The sequence below is a fragment of the Nicotiana sylvestris genome, chromosome 4, assembly GCF_000393655.2.
Source record: "Nicotiana sylvestris chromosome 4, ASM39365v2, whole genome shotgun sequence".
Lineage (NCBI taxonomy): Eukaryota > Viridiplantae > Streptophyta > Magnoliopsida > Solanales > Solanaceae > Nicotiana > Nicotiana sylvestris.
Window position 1 is genome coordinate 100,925,519 of NC_091060.1, and position 16,559 is coordinate 100,942,077.

Here is a 16,559-nt window from a genome sequence, read left to right on the forward strand (position 1 = left end):
TGGTTCCCTCCCCTCAAAATTCACCACGTCAATCTCGTGAAGGCACTCCCGCTCCTGAATCTCGTGCTGATCAACAAGAGCAATCTGAACATTTTGAAGGGGTGGATGAAGCTTTACAAAAAATAATTGATGCACGGGTTAACAAAGCTCTGCAGGCTCTAGTTAGTCGATTACATGTTGCACCACCCACACCTACACCAAATAATAATACATTGGAGAATCCTCGTTCTGGCCTTGTTAATTCTGAAAATGGAGGAACCCCCAGTGAACCACAGGAAGGAGAACCAGGTAATTCAAATAATTCTTATTTGCAAAATTTAGTACTAACTTTGCAGAAACAGCTTAAGGAACAAAATGAGCGCATCGAGCAAATCCCTGGAGTTCCCCCTGTAATTAAAGGAGTGGATGTGGATAAATACTCACAACAACCTTGGAAACCAAGTGCTTCTCCCCTTCCAATCCCTAAAAAGTTCAAAATGCCTGACATCTCGAAATATGATGGCACAACAGACCCACGTGATCACGTAACTGCATTTACAACAGGCGTGAAAGGCAATGACTTGACCAAACAAGAAATTGAATCAGTACTGGTCAAGAAATTTGGAGAAACACTCACCAAGGGCGCATTAACCTGGTATTCTCTTTTACCCGAAAATTCTATTAATTCTTTTGTTGAGCTTGCAGATTCTTTTATTAAAGCACACTCGGGAGCTCAAAAGGTTGAGAAAAGAATGGAGGATATATTCAAAATCAAGCAAGGGGACTCCGAATTACTCAGGGATTTTGTTGATAGATTCCAACGTGAAAGAATGACTTTACCCCGTGTACCTGATAACTGGGCTGCAATAGCTTTTGCAAGCAACTTAAATGACAAAAGCTCAGAAGCCACGAGAAGACTTAAAGAAAGCCTTCGAGAGTTTCCGGCAACCACGTGGAATGACGTTTATAACAGGTATAGTACGAAATTGCAAATTGAGGAAGATATCGTGCCTCAGTTTCATCATAAAGAGAGAAGCAACTCCAGGAGATCAGAAATCGAAAAAAGATCAGGTCAAAACAGGTACGATCCATATATGGGACCTGCAGGGAAAGACTCACGATCAAAGCAGGATAGTCAACGATATGATCAAAAATTGAGGAACAGGGAATCTGGTTCTTCATCAAGGTTCAGAAATGACCAAAACAGGCAAGAGTCACGTGATAATGATAGTAGTTTAAAGGCAAGGTTCGGCGGATATAACTTTAATGTCACTACCTCCGAGCTCGTAGCTGTTTTTAGGAGCATGGGAGATAAGGTACGATGGCCAAAAGAGATGCGTTCAAATCCAAATAGACGCAATCCAGACCATTGGTGCGAATTCCACAATGATCACGGGCACAAAACTTCAGAATGTAGATTCTTACAGAGTGAAGTGGATCATCTATTGAAACAAGGGTATCTCACTGAGTTATTTAGCAAGAAAGGTAAGCAAGCCTATATGAAAAATAGGCAGGAGCCACCAAAACCCCCTTCACCTAAGAGAACCGTGAATGTTATAAGTTGGGGTGAAGATATTCACGGTATAACTTATACGGCTTCCAACAAGGTTTCTAAAGTAACGATAACACACGGGAAGCGGGTACAACAGGTTTTAGAAAACGAAAGTATTTCTTTCGATGATGCAGATACCGAAGGAATAATGACCCCACATAACAACGCACTGGTAATATCTTTACTTGTATATGATACTAATGTAAAACGAGTTTTGATTGATCCAGGAAGTTCCGTGAATATTATACTATTAAGGGTATTACGTGAAATGCAAGCTGAAGACAAAATGATACCTAAGGCGCATACCCTATCCGGGTTCGACAATTCAAGTGTGGTAACAAAAGGAGAGGTAATTCTAACAACTTTTGTTGCAGGTGTTGTTAAAGAAACTAAATTTCAGGTAGTAGATATGGAAATGGCTTACAATATGATCATGGGGAGACCTTGGATCCATGATATGGATGATGTCCCATCAACTCTACATCAAGTTATTAAATTCCCATCACCGTGGGGAATTTTCCAAATTCGTGGGGATCAGCAAACAGCCAGGAGTATCAACGCTGTAACAGGTACGAGCACCGCAAATAAAGAAAAATAGCAATTACAGGAAATAGTTGAAGGTATCAAGGATCAAACCTCAACCGAACAAGAAAAGACAGATTTAGACTCGAGACCTGATACAATTCAGGAACCTGAAGAGAATGAAGATATCAAAACAACAATTGAAGAGCTCGAGGCTGTGATATTATTTGAGCAATGGCCTGAACGGAAGGTTTATGTTGGAGCCAATTTAAGCTCAGACATGCAAGGTATGTTGATTGAATTTTTAAAAGCTAACGTGGACTGTTTTGCTTGGTCCCATGCTGATATGACAGGGATACCACTGGATGTGGTGACTCACAAACTAAATGAAGACCCATCATTCACACCAGTAAAGCAAAAGAAAAGAAAGCAAGGAGCTTTCAAAAATCAGGTGATTCAAGATGAGGTCCAAAAGCTATTAAAAATTGGGTCAATACGCGAGGTAAAGTATCCTAATTGGTTAGCAAACACAGTTGTTGTACCTAAGAAAAACGGTAAGTGGCGGGTTTGCGTGGATTATACAAACCTTAACAAAGCCTGCCCAAAAGATTCTTTCCCTCTACCGCATATAGATCAGTTAATTGATGCAACTGCAGGACATGAACTTTTGAGTTTTTTAGATGCATATTCGGGGTACAACCAAATTAAAATCGACCCCAGTGACGAAGAAAAAACTCCTTTCATCACAGACATGGGGACTTACTATTATAAAGTAATGCCCTTTGGTCTCAAAAATGCTGGAGCAACCTATCAAAGGTTGGTCACCAAAATGTTCCAAGAACATTTAGGAAAAACCATGGAGGTATATATAGACGATATGCTCGTCAAAACCCAACATTCTCATGATCATATTTCTCATTTATCTGTTACATTCAAAATTTTACGAAAATTTAATATGAAACTCAATCCAGAAAAATGTGCATTTGGGGTTGCCTCAGGTAAATTTTTGGGGTTTCTCGTTTCTAACCGTGGTATTGAGGTAAATCCTTCTCAGATCAAAGCAATAGAGGAGATCCCTGACATCCTTACGAGTAAAAAGAAGTCCAAAGGCTAACGGGAAGAATTGCGGCCTTGGGGAGATTTATTCCCAAATCTTCAGAAAAATGCTTTCAATTTTTCTCCGCACTCAAAAAGCAAGATCATTTTGAATTGAATGAAGATTGCCAACAAGCCCTTAGAAATTTAAAAGCTTACTTGTCAAATCCACCACTATTGGCAAAACCAAAAGAAGGAGAAAAGCTACTCATCTATTTGGTCGTGTCAGAGGTCGCGGTAAGTGCTGTTTTAGTCCGTGAGGACCAAGGTAAACAATCTCCTATCTATTATGTAAGCAAGTCTTTATTAGATGCTGAAACACGATATCCACAACTGGAAAAATTAGCATTAGCTTTGATCATGGCATCTAGAAAATTAAGACCTTATTTTCAATGTCATCCCATTGTTGTAGTTACTGCTTTTCCATTACGAAATATTTTGCATAAACATGAATTGTCAGGGAGGTTAGCAAAATGGGCTATAGAATTAAGTGAATACGAAATCATTTATCAACCTAGGACTGCTATAAAATCTCAAGTATTAGCCGATTTCGTAGCTGATTTTAGCCAGGGGATGCATTTAGAAGCAGAAAAAGAATTACAAGTTTTTAATGGTGCAAACCCGGGGACTTGGATTTTATTCACTGATGGTTCGTCTAACGTAAAAGGAGCAGGCCTAGGGATAGTTCTCATACCACCTACGGGTGAAATTATTATACAGGCTATAAAATGTCATTCTATAACTAACAATGAAACAGAATATGAGGCTGTAATTGCAGGTCTAGAATTGGCACGAGAACTCGGCATAACACAGATTATAATCAAGAGTGATTCTCAACTCGTGGTCAATCAAATGCTGGGGACTTATACAGCCAGGGAGACACGAATGCAAGAATATCTCGCAAAGGTACGGGAACTAATAAAGCAATTCCAAACTTGGAAGGTAATGCAGGTCCCAAGAGATGAGAATGTGGAGGCAGATGCTTTAGCTAATCTCGCATTCACAACAGACGTAGAAAACGACGCAAATGCTTCAGTCATACATTTATTTCATTCCGTTCTCGAACCTGATAAGAACGAGGTAAATTTTAATCATTTAACATGGGATTGGAGAAACAAAATTATTGCTTTTTTACAGCATGGAACCGTGCCTAATGACAAAGGAAAAGCTTATGCACTTCGCAAAAAAGCTGCTCGTTATTGTTTACATCAAGGAAATATTTATCGAAAGATGTTCAGTGGACCATTAGCAAGGTGTCTCGGACCTTCCCAAACAGAATATGTGATGAGGGAAGTACAAGAAGGACATTGTGGAAATCACGCAGGAAGAAGGTCGCTGGTAAAAACATTGATTCGAGCAGGGTATTATTGGCCTATAATGGAAGAAGAAGCAAACGGTTTCGTGTCCAAGTGTGACAAATGCCAAAGATACGACAATAATATGCATAGACCAGCTGAGCTAATGCACCCTGTTATAGCCCCGTGGCCCTTTATGAAATGGGGAATGGATATCGTAGGACCATTGCCACAAGCAAAAGGTATGAGAGAAGGAAGTTAAAGACTTTATTTGGAGAAATATAATATGCCGTTTTGGAGCACCAAAGGAAATCGTGTGTGACGACGGTCCGCAATTCATAGGAACTCAAATCACTGAATTTTTTCAAAGTTGGCAAATTAAAAGGATAACATCTACACCATAGCATCCAGTGGGTAATGGACAAGCGGAATCCACAAACAAGGTCATTATCAACAATTTGAAGAAAAGGTTACAGGATTCAAAAGGTAATTGGCCTGAGGTATTACCTGGAATATTATGGGCTTATCGTACAACGACAAAAACAAGCACGGGAGAAACACCCTTTTCAATGGTTTATGGTGCGGAGGCTTTAATTCCAGTTGAAATATGAGAACCGAGCACACGGTATGTTCAAGCAACGGAGGAATCAAATGATGAAGAGATGTGGGTGAATCTTGATTTGCTCGAAGGAAGAAGAGAAGCTGCACTAATAAGGATGGCAGCACAAAAGCAAGTAATTGAACGGTATTATAACAGGAAAGCACGCCTCAGATTCTTTAAAATTGGGGACTTCGTGCTTAAAAAGGTGTTCCAATCTACAAAAGCTGCTAATTCAGGAAAGCTAAGTCCAACATGGGAAGGACCCTACAGAGTTCGTGACATTGCAGGAAAAGGAGCATACGAGTTGGAGACAATGAATGGCAAGATTCTACCCTCGCATTGGAATGCTGTCCACCTAAAGCGATATTATTTCTGAGAAAGTACCTACGATCAGGTATCGCTGTATTAGAATTTTTCTTTGAATTGTTAAAATTTTACTAACGATTTTAGATGCTAGGCAAAAACCCTAACTCGTGCCAAATGATGAGTCACGACCTGCACGGCAAAATGGAATATTCTAAAATTCCCAGCCCAGGGTTACAAATTAATCTGATGGAAATATACACGGGTTAGGCAGTCTTCATCTCTAATCGCACCTCCGAGTCCCGTATGTTTTTTTGTTTCAGGAAAAGGACCAAAATTGAGAGAAACAGACAAGTGCTCGAGACTTCATACTTCACCGCTCAAACACTTGGGGGACTACATATTATACACAGATACTTGGGGGACTCATAATCCTTGTTTGGTACACTTTTTCAACATATGTATAACTAATACAAGCATTAGTTATACATCCTATTTGGTATTATCCTGTGTATAGCTAATGCATAGCAAAACCATGGTATTAGTAATACCAAGGTTATCAATGCATGCATTAGTATGTCTAAAGACCAAATTGTCCTTAAAGTCCCTTAAAACTAAAGAATATAGAGGGCATTTTTGTAAACAACTAATTTTTTTAAAAAAATTATGCAATGCATTTTAGTTTTTAATACACCACACCAAACAATATATAAAATATAATCTCTGCTTAACTAATGCTTGCATTACTAACACATGCATTACTAATCCCTGCATTACTAATACACCATATTCAGCATTATTCTTATACACCCTACCAAACGACCCCTAAGTCTACCCAACCACGGAAATTAGGAACGGGATCCACATCTCCCATGGTTGCTATAGAAAAGCAAAAAAAGGATAAAATTAGAAAAGAAGTTGAAATTCTTAAAGATAGGAACGGTAAGTAAAGAAAAAGTTACGTGCAAAGTTCCACTTCTCAGGGAAGGGGATATTTGTTTTACCCACCAAATCAATTGTGCGTACCGCAACATAACGAATATACCACCCACGATCCTTGTCATCTTCAGGGCTTACCAAGACCCTTTTACTTCTTGCAGTTAAAGTGAAAACTCCATTGCGGAATAGTTTGGGGTGGTAAAGGTGAATAAGGTGGGGGAAGGAAAAATCAACATTAGCTTTGCCAGATAAATACCTCAAACAAGCCACTGCTCTCCATACAAGGGGGCCAATTTGTCCCAAACAAATTTTGAAAAAGCGACAAAAATCAAGTATAACTCGGTCGATAGCAGGAATAAATCCCAAAGTGAAGGGGTAAGTATAAACAAAAGAAAATCCAATCCTAAAAGAAGAAATTCTTTGGTTTGGGTTAGGGATCACTATACGAAGATCACTTCTCCAGTTACAATCTTTTCGAACAATAGAAACCAAAGATTCAGTAATTAGAGAAGGAAAAGTGTCAGCCTTCTCTAAATTAACGACTTGGTCACGAAGAGATTTTCTATCATTCTCAAAGGATAAGTCATTAGGCATTATTTCTTCAACTAAAGGTTCTTGAAGAGGCTCAGAAAGTTCTTTACCTTTAGAAGAGGGTTTCTTAATGATAGAACCTCTGGAAATAGTGCCAGAACTAGAAGATGGAGCGATGGAGCTAGAGAAGCCACCACGAACGGATCCTAGGTTACGAATCCTGCCACCTCTACCCCTTCTATGCCTTACATGGGCGTTAGGGAAGTTATCAAGAATTGGAATTCTTTTAAGGTTAGGATTCAGAGATGCCATTGCCAATAAAGGATGAACTAAAGGAGAAAAGAGCAAAAGTAAAGAGTAAAGTATCTGTTAAAGGTTTATGAAGTAGAAGACAAAGAAAAAAAGGTTAAATATGTATATAATAGCAACCGTCAAACAAAGAAGTGTAATGATGGAAAGCCTATATTAAAGGCAACTATCACTTCGTGAATATAAGGTATGAATAAGCCTTGAAAAAAGACTGCAAAATTACAGAGCCAATCAGAAGGTGACGCGGGTGCAGAGCATTAAATAGAAAAGACAATTGAAGCGTCAGTACTGTCATAGCATTGATTATGGTAAAAATTCCCTTTTTGTGAAGATCCACTTCCCAAATATTTAATTGATAAATAAATGGAAAGTGGGGGGACTATCTGTATTGGGAAAAAACTGGATTTATATATTGAAGATGACGTGTCATGACACGTGGACTAGTCAAATGGTCAGAACACGGTAATCAACCAAGAAGGCACGAGCGACAACAGATACGGAGAGAAGAAAGTTAAATAGGCACGAGTCGCTATTCAAAAGGCACGAGTTTCGTACCTATATAAGTCATTTAAAACCCGAAGATCGGAAGGGATTGAAGATATGAATCTGATGACGCACAAGAGTCCAAATTCAGCATTAAATATTAAATACATTAGAGAATTTGTATTTAATAAGAATGATTGAGTAACGTTTCTTTTAATGTCATTTATTGCTCATAATTGCCTCATTAAGACAAAGGCATTATACCTTCTCCTAAAATCAACTATAAAAGGAGAAGGACTCGACATCTGTAAGAGGACAAGAAATATTATTGAGATTACACTGAAATACAAAATTACTTATTATTCTCAAAAATCTTTTATTATTTTCGTCTCTAGATTATCAGTAACCCGAATTTCTTTATATTTCTAAAGCTTTGACCAAAGACTCAGATTTTTGGTTAAACAATGTTATTCCTATTCTTCATACGATTTTTGTAGTGATACTAATATTGTCTCCTTTTGTCTTTTTCTTTTCTTGAGCCGAGGGCCTTTCGAAAACAGTCTCTCTACTCCTTTAGGATAGGGGTAAGGTCTACATACACACTATCCTTTTCAGACCCCACTAATAAAATTTTAGTGAATTATTATTGTTGTTGTATTTTTAAGTGAACGCAATTTTTCTATAAGATATTCGTCTATAAGAAAATGAGTTTCATTAACTTTTAGGAAGCAGACTGCATTTTAAAATTTTTACAAAGTAGATATATTCCTTTACATAAGGAAATAGGAGTAGGAAATAAGATAAAGTATCAAGATAAGTAAGATTTTTTTTTATAAGTTACTAGTATGAAAGTTAATTTTTATGTCAAGTCAAATCGTCATCTCTTACAAAATCATTAATATCTCGCCACTCACGGCAATTTCACAGACATACATAAAACCATTCAGTTGCTCGGATTTTCCCACAAATAAATCAAAAATGAAATCCACACAATACCTCTCCCCGTTCATCTTCTTCTTCCTCCTCAGCTTGGTGTTATTATCCCCTGCATCTGCTGCCCATGATAGCCTCAACGCCAACACCAGCATCATATTCACTACCTTGGGGAGATCAAGCTATGCTTTTGACATCTTCGCTCTTCCGATATACTCGCCAACTGAATCCAACGAACTGCAGTTGACGGACGGCAATTCCGTTAACTTTAACGGCTACTTCCTCGCAACCCTACCACCTTCCCTGGTTTCGCGCCTACCCGATCATTCCCTCAACAACGAAACACCGCCGTTTCATCTTATCTACGTGACTGAACGGAACGGCACTCACCATATTTTTTACGACGCTGTGTTCCACGGTACTTCTCGGAGAGCCATACTTGATTTTCCAGCTCGGACTGAGTCGACTCGAGTTCAGGTTCCTTTGGTGGGTGCTCATGTTTCTTTGAAAGATAAGCCTAGTTTAGTGGGGGAGTCATTGATATACGTGTCGACTCATGAGGACTCGGGTGTGCCTCGGACGAGCTGGGCCGCGGTGTACTCGACCCAATTGAGTTCCGGGTCCACCCGGAGGTTAACCCCTAAAGGAGTTGCTGATTTTAGCCCAGCAGTGTCTCCGTCGGGCGTTTGGACGGCGGTGGCGTCGTACGGGAAGAAGGGTTGGACTGGGGATGTTCAGGAGCTCGACACGGATATCTACGTGTTCTTAACTCGTGATGGGTCGGTCCGGGTCAAGGTGGTGGAGCACGGGGGTTGGCCCGCTTGGGCTGATGATTTTACTCTTTATTTTCACAGAAAGTGTGATGACGGGTGGTGGAGTGTGTTCAAGGCTGTTCTTCCTAAAGCTGGTCAACTCGGCGTTGACTCGGTCTCGACTCACCGAGTCACACCACCGGGTTTGCACGCGTTCACACCAGCAGCTTCTACTGCTAACAAGAATCTCATTGCCGTAGCTACTAGAAGAGCAAGTTCAGAATATCGGCATATTGAGTTATTCGACGTCATTTTGAAGAAGTTTACAGAAATAACCCGACCCGCTTCTCCTCATGCCCATCATCTGAACCCCTTCTTCTCACCCGATTCCTCGTGGGTCGGGTACCATAAATGTAGAGGCACTGGCAACGGAAGAGGGAGTGATACACTGTTACTCGAGAATCTTAAAAACCCGATACCAGGAATTTCTTTGTTTCGAGTTGACGGGTCATTTCCGTCATTTTCACCGAGTGGTGACCGGATTGCTTATGTAAAGTTTCCAGGTTTATATGTGGTAAACTATGACGGTTCGGGTTTGCGTCAAGTTTCAACAAAAATGGCTTTTTCCACAGCGTGGGACCAGAAAAGAAATGGAGTAGTTTACACTAGTGTTGGGCCTACATTTGCTAGTGAAAGAACGGAAGTTGATGTTATTTCCATTAATGTTGACGATAAGGACCTAAGTTACAAACATTTGACAACAGGAGGGCAGAATAATGCGTTTCCATCGCCTTCACCCGATGGAAAATGGATTGTTTTCCGGTCCGGGCGGTCGGGTCACAAGAACTTGTACGTTATGGATGCTTTGGAAGGTGAAACGGGCGGGCTTTATCGACTCACAGAGGGTTCGTGGACAGATACCATGTGTAACTGGTCGCCCGATGGTGATTGGATTGCGTTTGCATCTGATCGAGAGAATCCCGGGTCTGGTAGTTTCGAGATGTTTATGGTTCACCCGAATGGAACAGGGCTCCGAAAGGTGATCCAGAGTGGCACGGGTGGGCGGACTAACCACCCGTACTTCAGCCCGGATGGGAAGTATATAGTGTTTACATCAGACTATGCAGCAGTGTCAGCTGAGCCCATAGCAAACCCTCATCATTATCAGCCATATGGTGACATCTTTGTGATCAAATCAGACGGCTCAGAAATTCGGAGAATGACTCACAATTCATACGAGGATGGGACCCCTGCTTGGGGACCCACTTTCATGAAACCTGTGGATGTTGAATGGCCTAACGGTGGATCTCCTTGTTCTTTTGAAGATTGTCACTGGCTTAATGTTAGGCCTAATGTTAGTGTAGTTCATGCATCCCTTCGCTTAGGTTCAGCCAAGATTGAGTGTGCTCAGTGAGTGTCCCTTTTGTGGTTTGTATTTTGTGTATGTACTATAGATGTAAAATAAATGATCACACTGTATTTACCATTTTCCTATGTGTTTTGCCACACCTCATTTCACCGGATGAGAAATAAATGATCACACTGTTTTTTCAACCCGAGTGAAAATTTGTATATAAGATTTCAACTTGCTTGGAAATGAATTATTGTTATTATCTCAACCCTAATTGGCTTAAAACTGCAATTGTTCCAGAAAAGGAATTACTGAATAGTTTCTGAGTTAAGGGAGCTGCCAACAGCTCTTCTGTACACACACTGACTAGAGAATCTAAACTAGAGAAGAAAAGTAGGGTAAACAAGACTAATCCTGCAAAGTCAATGTTAAATGAATATCAACAAAGATGCTCTCCTATGGCCGGCCATGCAAAGAGAAGTTGTTGGCTTGATCTGCGACGAATGAAGCACCGTTGAAATGAAGTTGATGCCAATGCCTTGAATTGAATCCAACAGAGAATTGGAAGAGTGAAGTTGATGCCTCCTCTCTGCTTAGCAGCTTATGTTCTGGAAGAACTCTACAGGTATTGTTGGAGGACAATACTTCTTTGCAACAAATTTGTACTGTTTCAAATAATCATATATATTAGAATAAAATCAGGAGGAATTGTATGCAGATGCCTACCACATGTTATGACTTTATTCTACTTATATTTTTTAATCAAAACAGTGTCATTTTAAACTGCTTGCTGAGCATTCAGCTCCTGGCGCTAGGAAAGTAGGATGAAGAAAAGAAATTCAGAGATCAGAATTAAAGATTACCTTGTGCTGGCTGTATTTTTCCCTGATTGCTGGTAAACTAGAATTGTTGTTGTTGCAGCAAAGGCTATGTAGTGCCATGACACAGTCTCGTAAATCAGAGGGTTGATACAGAGTATAATGCCTCAAGGTAGAGTTCTGTATTAGGAGTTTACAAATGTCAAATTTTATAAAGAAGGGAGAATATATTACAACCATTTACACGATTGTCAATGCTAATTCGTACATACCCAAGGTTTCTTTGAGGGGAGAAGAATATATTTGGCTAAGAAAATTGCAGAAGCAGCAATGACTGATGGAGCATAACAAAGCATGTTGTACTCTAAAAGAGAGAGTTCTGCTATGTAGCTGGCCAAGTGTTCCAACTGCAGTGACAGAACCTGTAGAAGATTATAAGATTTTAATCAAACTCTTCCATTCATATTCATGAGGCGAAGGGCCAAAGAAGAGTGAATTATGAACTCAAAACTGATATTTTCTTTTCTGTTTCCTATATAAAATATGTTGGAGAACTATAAACCTTATGTGAAGAGATTACCTCATTAAGTCCTTGAGCAGCGCGAACGAACCTCCTGAAATATATTTCAACAATAAGTTCCTAGATCATCATACTTAAAAGCAACTGTTGGGTAATGGTAAACTATTAAACAGTGACCTCAGAAAACATTTGGCTGTTGGGGCTGTCATTTCAAACTTCAAGTAATTTAAAACGGTAGACTCCATTTGCAAGACCTGCATAATACATAGTGCTTAGTGCCATTGCAATGTTTAGAAAGTGCATAGTCCTGTAAATAAAACTCATGTACCTCCTCCTTGAAGTAAGTGTTGTCTGTTATGTAGCAGAATTCTTCTACTTGAGGCGCACAGATCTCCTCATATTTGCTGCAATATAGCATTTCCCGTATTAATGTATGATACAGCATTTTCTTCCAGAAATGTTTGGTACATTTGAGAAAGTAAGAAGGGTAGTTTCTTACGATGCGATCATCATGCAAGCTACTCCAAGCAACTGTAGTCGTTGCCTGTCCATCAAATTGCCAGAGAGATATCGATCAATGTAGTTAACAGTCAGATACAATGTGTCTGGGACAAGCCTGTATTCCTCGGCAACCTACACATAGTGGTGGCAACAAGTTCTACATCAAACTCAGGAGTTGCTGAGCTTCATCGACATATATTTAAGTCATAAATTCCAGCACTCTGATATTGTCAGGGACAGCGGTAGGAAGAAAGACATTAGAAGTTTACCTCAACAAGCCAGTCAATCAAGATAGCACGCATGCTAGCATTTATGTCTTTCTGAACTTTCTCCATGAAATCTGTGGAAGGCCTTTTCTTTACCTAGCACGATGACCAAAAGCTAACGTTAAAACATACACGACAAATTGCAGCAAATGTTGATACTTCAATTCGATTATAATTTCAAACAACTGTAAACTTTTCAATGTATTAAGTGGTTAAAGTTGGCAGTAGCATCTAATTTAAGGAGCCAAAAGAACTGAAAAGAGATATATATAAACATCTTTATACCTCTGTGGCTCTCAAGTGTTTGTATATGTCACAGGCCATTGTAGCACATAATTGTGGATCAACAAGATTGTTATCAATGTTGGCAATTTTATCCCCTGATTCCATATCCACGAGTACATCTCTCTTGCATATATCTGTTTGACGGTACAAAAAACAGATAAATTTATTAATTAAATGAAAAATAGCTGAAGAAATAAAATGTTTGTTCAAGGACATATCCATTTCACATTCAGTGAAAGAGAAACTACTCTCTGCTGAAAATATCAAACAACAAGGTAAAAGACTGTTAAAGTTATCAAAGCACAAACCTGCTGCTTTAACATCTTCTGAGATGTAGAGGGTGCTAAAAGCCTTCTTCTCAATGGAATCAAATGCAGCTGTTTGGTTGTCGTCAATGTACTCAACATCCGGACTTCTCAGTGAGTTAGAAGTGGACATAGTTTCATCCATGGAGACCAATGATCCGTCCGAGTGAGACGGAGAAATGTCCATGCTGCAAGTGGAAGGAAGAGGAGGAATTGCAGTGATCTTAGGGACAGCTGCATCACTTCTTGGAAGAGACACAGTTTTGCTGATTGGTTTGACAAAGGAGGAGGATGTTGGCAGAACTGAGGAAGCTGCATTACTATTGTTCTTCTTAATGCTTACAACCTTAGATGTACATGGTGCCTTTCAAAACCAAAAATGATTCCAAGTTAGCCACAACTTCAGAAACAAGAAATGATCTTTTTTTCAATATTATTAGCGGAAGCAGAACAAGACTCGCATTGCAAAACAGCTTATTACATAAAAGGTTTATCCAATTGTGATAAATCAAAAATAACTGCTCATCTGTAAAACCAAATCTGTTCCTAACAAATTAAGTACAATAATAAAATCCTTCAAAAACCTTCACCTCTAATGATAATGTTAAAAATGAAATTTCTTCAAATATTAAAAAAGCAAAAGGAGACAAGAAGCAGGATTTGGGGAAGATGTTTCAAATTTTCCGTTCATAATGCCTTTTTATCATTAAAAGAATATATTTTTTTCCAAAATATATTTTTTTTTTAAATCCATCCATACGTCAATTCACTTGATTTTAAGAAGAAGAAAAAAAACAGAACTGACGCATTTTCTGCTAATAACAGGGAACTTGTTTATAGAAGGAAAGTCAATAACAAAGAATTTCAACTTGCGAATCAAAATCTTGAAAAAAAAAATTCCGCAATCCTCTCCTATCGAACAGCCTCAAATCCCATTACATGATTTTTCTCAGTCATTCAACCCAAATTGTCCAGTCATTTTTTTAAAACTTTTTACAGTATTTAATTCAAGAAAAGAACCTCCCATAAACCTTACATAAACGACACGCACACACACACACAAAACGAGAAAAATATAACTATTTCTAGAGGAAAAAAATGAAGATAACCCATCTGATATACAAATTTATCAAGAAAGCCCCTCCGAAAATCCCATAACAGCATAAGAAAAAAACAATGAACTAGTAATTAAATACCAAATAAAAAGATCACAGGAGAAAAACAAACAATTTTTCCCACGGTAAAAGTACATAAATTAACAAGCTTCATAAGGTACAAAATTTACTTTGTCACAATTAGACAAGAAGAACAAACAAACAAAAAAATGGAAAAAAACATACGAGTTTGGAGGAGTGAGAGAGCGAGTTACGAGCGGAAGCAGTTGTATGATTACTGATATTAGTGAGGGCTGGTCTTTTCTTGGCCCCACCCGCCGGCAATTTCCCGTGATTATTCTCCGCCATCGCTTGCCGCTTTGCCACCGCACTCGAAACTGAATTACGTCTATTCTGAGTCGTCGCCATTTCCTCCTTCGAAATATAACCCCTGAATGGCAACAACTGTAATTATTTAGAAAATTAGGCCCAATGTTTCATCAGCGCTTCCTCAAGAAGAAGAAGAAAGCTGTTACAAGTATGTGTGTGTAAATTGTGAACTGATATATAAAGTCAATTAATAAACGAATAATATATGGTGCTAGGCGGGGAAAAAGGGGTCATTTGAAATGAAGGAAGATCTGGGCCGTTGGATGACTTTAGGTATTCGTTAGGAGCGGACAAGGACTGGGCCCACTGAGGATCTCCTGTTTGAATTGGATTTTCAATTGAAAATGTGAATGACCAATCAGGTGAAGCCATAGGGGTAAGCGGGTGATGACCGAGCTGTCGTTTTAATTGAGTAATTTTGAATTCGAATTTGAAGGTCCTTTTGTAAATCTGTCTTGACTTTAGTGCAGCCAGAAAAAAGGTCACGCTTCCCCTTTGTTTTTCACTATTATCCAAGTTGAACTTGTTATAATAAAGCCAAATACAAACAGAAAAAATATTTCATGGGAATTTTTTCAAAAAATTTCAAATACTGCAGTCTTGATTAGATTATAACATTCAAAATAAATTGCTACTAAAAGGAATGAAATTGAGTTAGTATCTTAAAGGCTCATTCAAATATGTGAGTTTAGTCCATGTCATAACATTTGTATTGACATTTCATTAAGCATGTGAAATACCCTTCAAACGGCTATTTCAAAAACTTGTGAATTAAACTTCAGCTTGCAAATAAAGTAGTATTATTTGAAAGTGAAGTATTCAATTAAATAAGCGGGCCCTAAACTTTGACTACATTGTTGATTTAGTTTTGGTTTTCCTAAGGTAGATGCAATCTTTTTAGAATTATCTAAGTAATTATGTTGGTATGATAATTTGTCCTAAGATTAGGATTGAAACTTTATGAACTTGATTACATAGTTGATTTAATTAGATTTTACTACTATTCATATTTTATTGAGCAGTAAGGAAGTTAACAGGTTGTTGTTTTGTCTTTCTTTAGTTCGTACCTTTGTAAGGCTAGTTTGGTAGGTTTTTATCTGAGACAACTAGTGACAATGTTGTGTCTTACCACTCTTTCGTTTTTCATAGTGTCGGGTCTATTTACTGGCTATCGCTTTTGCTTTACATCTATTGCTTTGCACCTGTTTTCTGGTTTTCATGATGTTGTTATTTTTTCTTATGGTATCTATTGGTGGTACTGATATTGTCTTTTTTCGTCTTCTTGAGTCGATGGTCTTTTGGAAACAGTCTCTCTACTCCTCGGGGTAGGGGTAAGGTCCACGTACACACTATCCTACTCAGACCTCATTAATAAGATTTTACTGGATCGTTGTTGTTGTTTTTCCCTTAAAACCATTTCAAAAAGTAAATAATTATACTTTTCTTCCTCTAAATTATTCTTTAGAGGCGACTATCCGTTGCGAGGTGAAAATAAGAATATGCTTGGCCTAGTTTTTAAAAGGAACATACAACGTATGAGGTAACATTTGTGGGAATGTCATTTAAAGACATCGATATTATTAATTGCACTTAAGGAATGAAATCTACAAATATAGAAATATATGTTACGGTTATCTGTGTTACGATTTGAATTGACACTGAAAGAGTAGCAACAAAATTTTCATTTGACATTCTTTTTTTAGGTCAATATTTTCTTGCTAATTGAAAGTTGGAC

At 38.5% G+C, this 16,559-nt stretch overlaps 2 protein-coding genes across 2 annotated transcripts; one reads left to right on the forward strand and one right to left on the reverse strand.

Annotated features, from left to right (window-relative positions):
* The first annotated feature begins 8,474 nt into the window (after positions 1–8,474).
* LOC104242978 (uncharacterized) lies at positions 8,475–10,848 on the forward strand. The gene has a single exon (XM_009798090.2). It carries the CDS (start codon positions 8,588–8,590, stop codon positions 10,706–10,708), a length of 2,121 nt encoding a protein of 706 aa, XP_009796392.1. The 5' UTR covers positions 8,475–8,587; the 3' UTR covers positions 10,709–10,848.
* Positions 10,849–10,880: 32 nt separating this feature from the next.
* On the reverse strand, positions 10,881–14,967 carry LOC104242977 (cyclin-A1-4). Its single transcript, XM_009798089.2, has 11 exons — positions 14,681–14,967; positions 13,344–13,704; positions 13,036–13,169; positions 12,754–12,846; positions 12,483–12,616; positions 12,312–12,387; positions 12,161–12,237; positions 12,044–12,077; positions 11,736–11,885; positions 11,509–11,643; positions 10,881–11,310 (listed from the first exon to the last, which is right to left on the reverse strand). Exons 1-11 carry the CDS (start codon positions 14,861–14,863, stop codon positions 11,239–11,241), a joined length of 1,449 nt encoding a protein of 482 aa, XP_009796391.1. The 5' UTR covers positions 14,864–14,967; the 3' UTR covers positions 10,881–11,238.
* Positions 14,968–16,559: the final 1,592 nt, after the last annotated feature.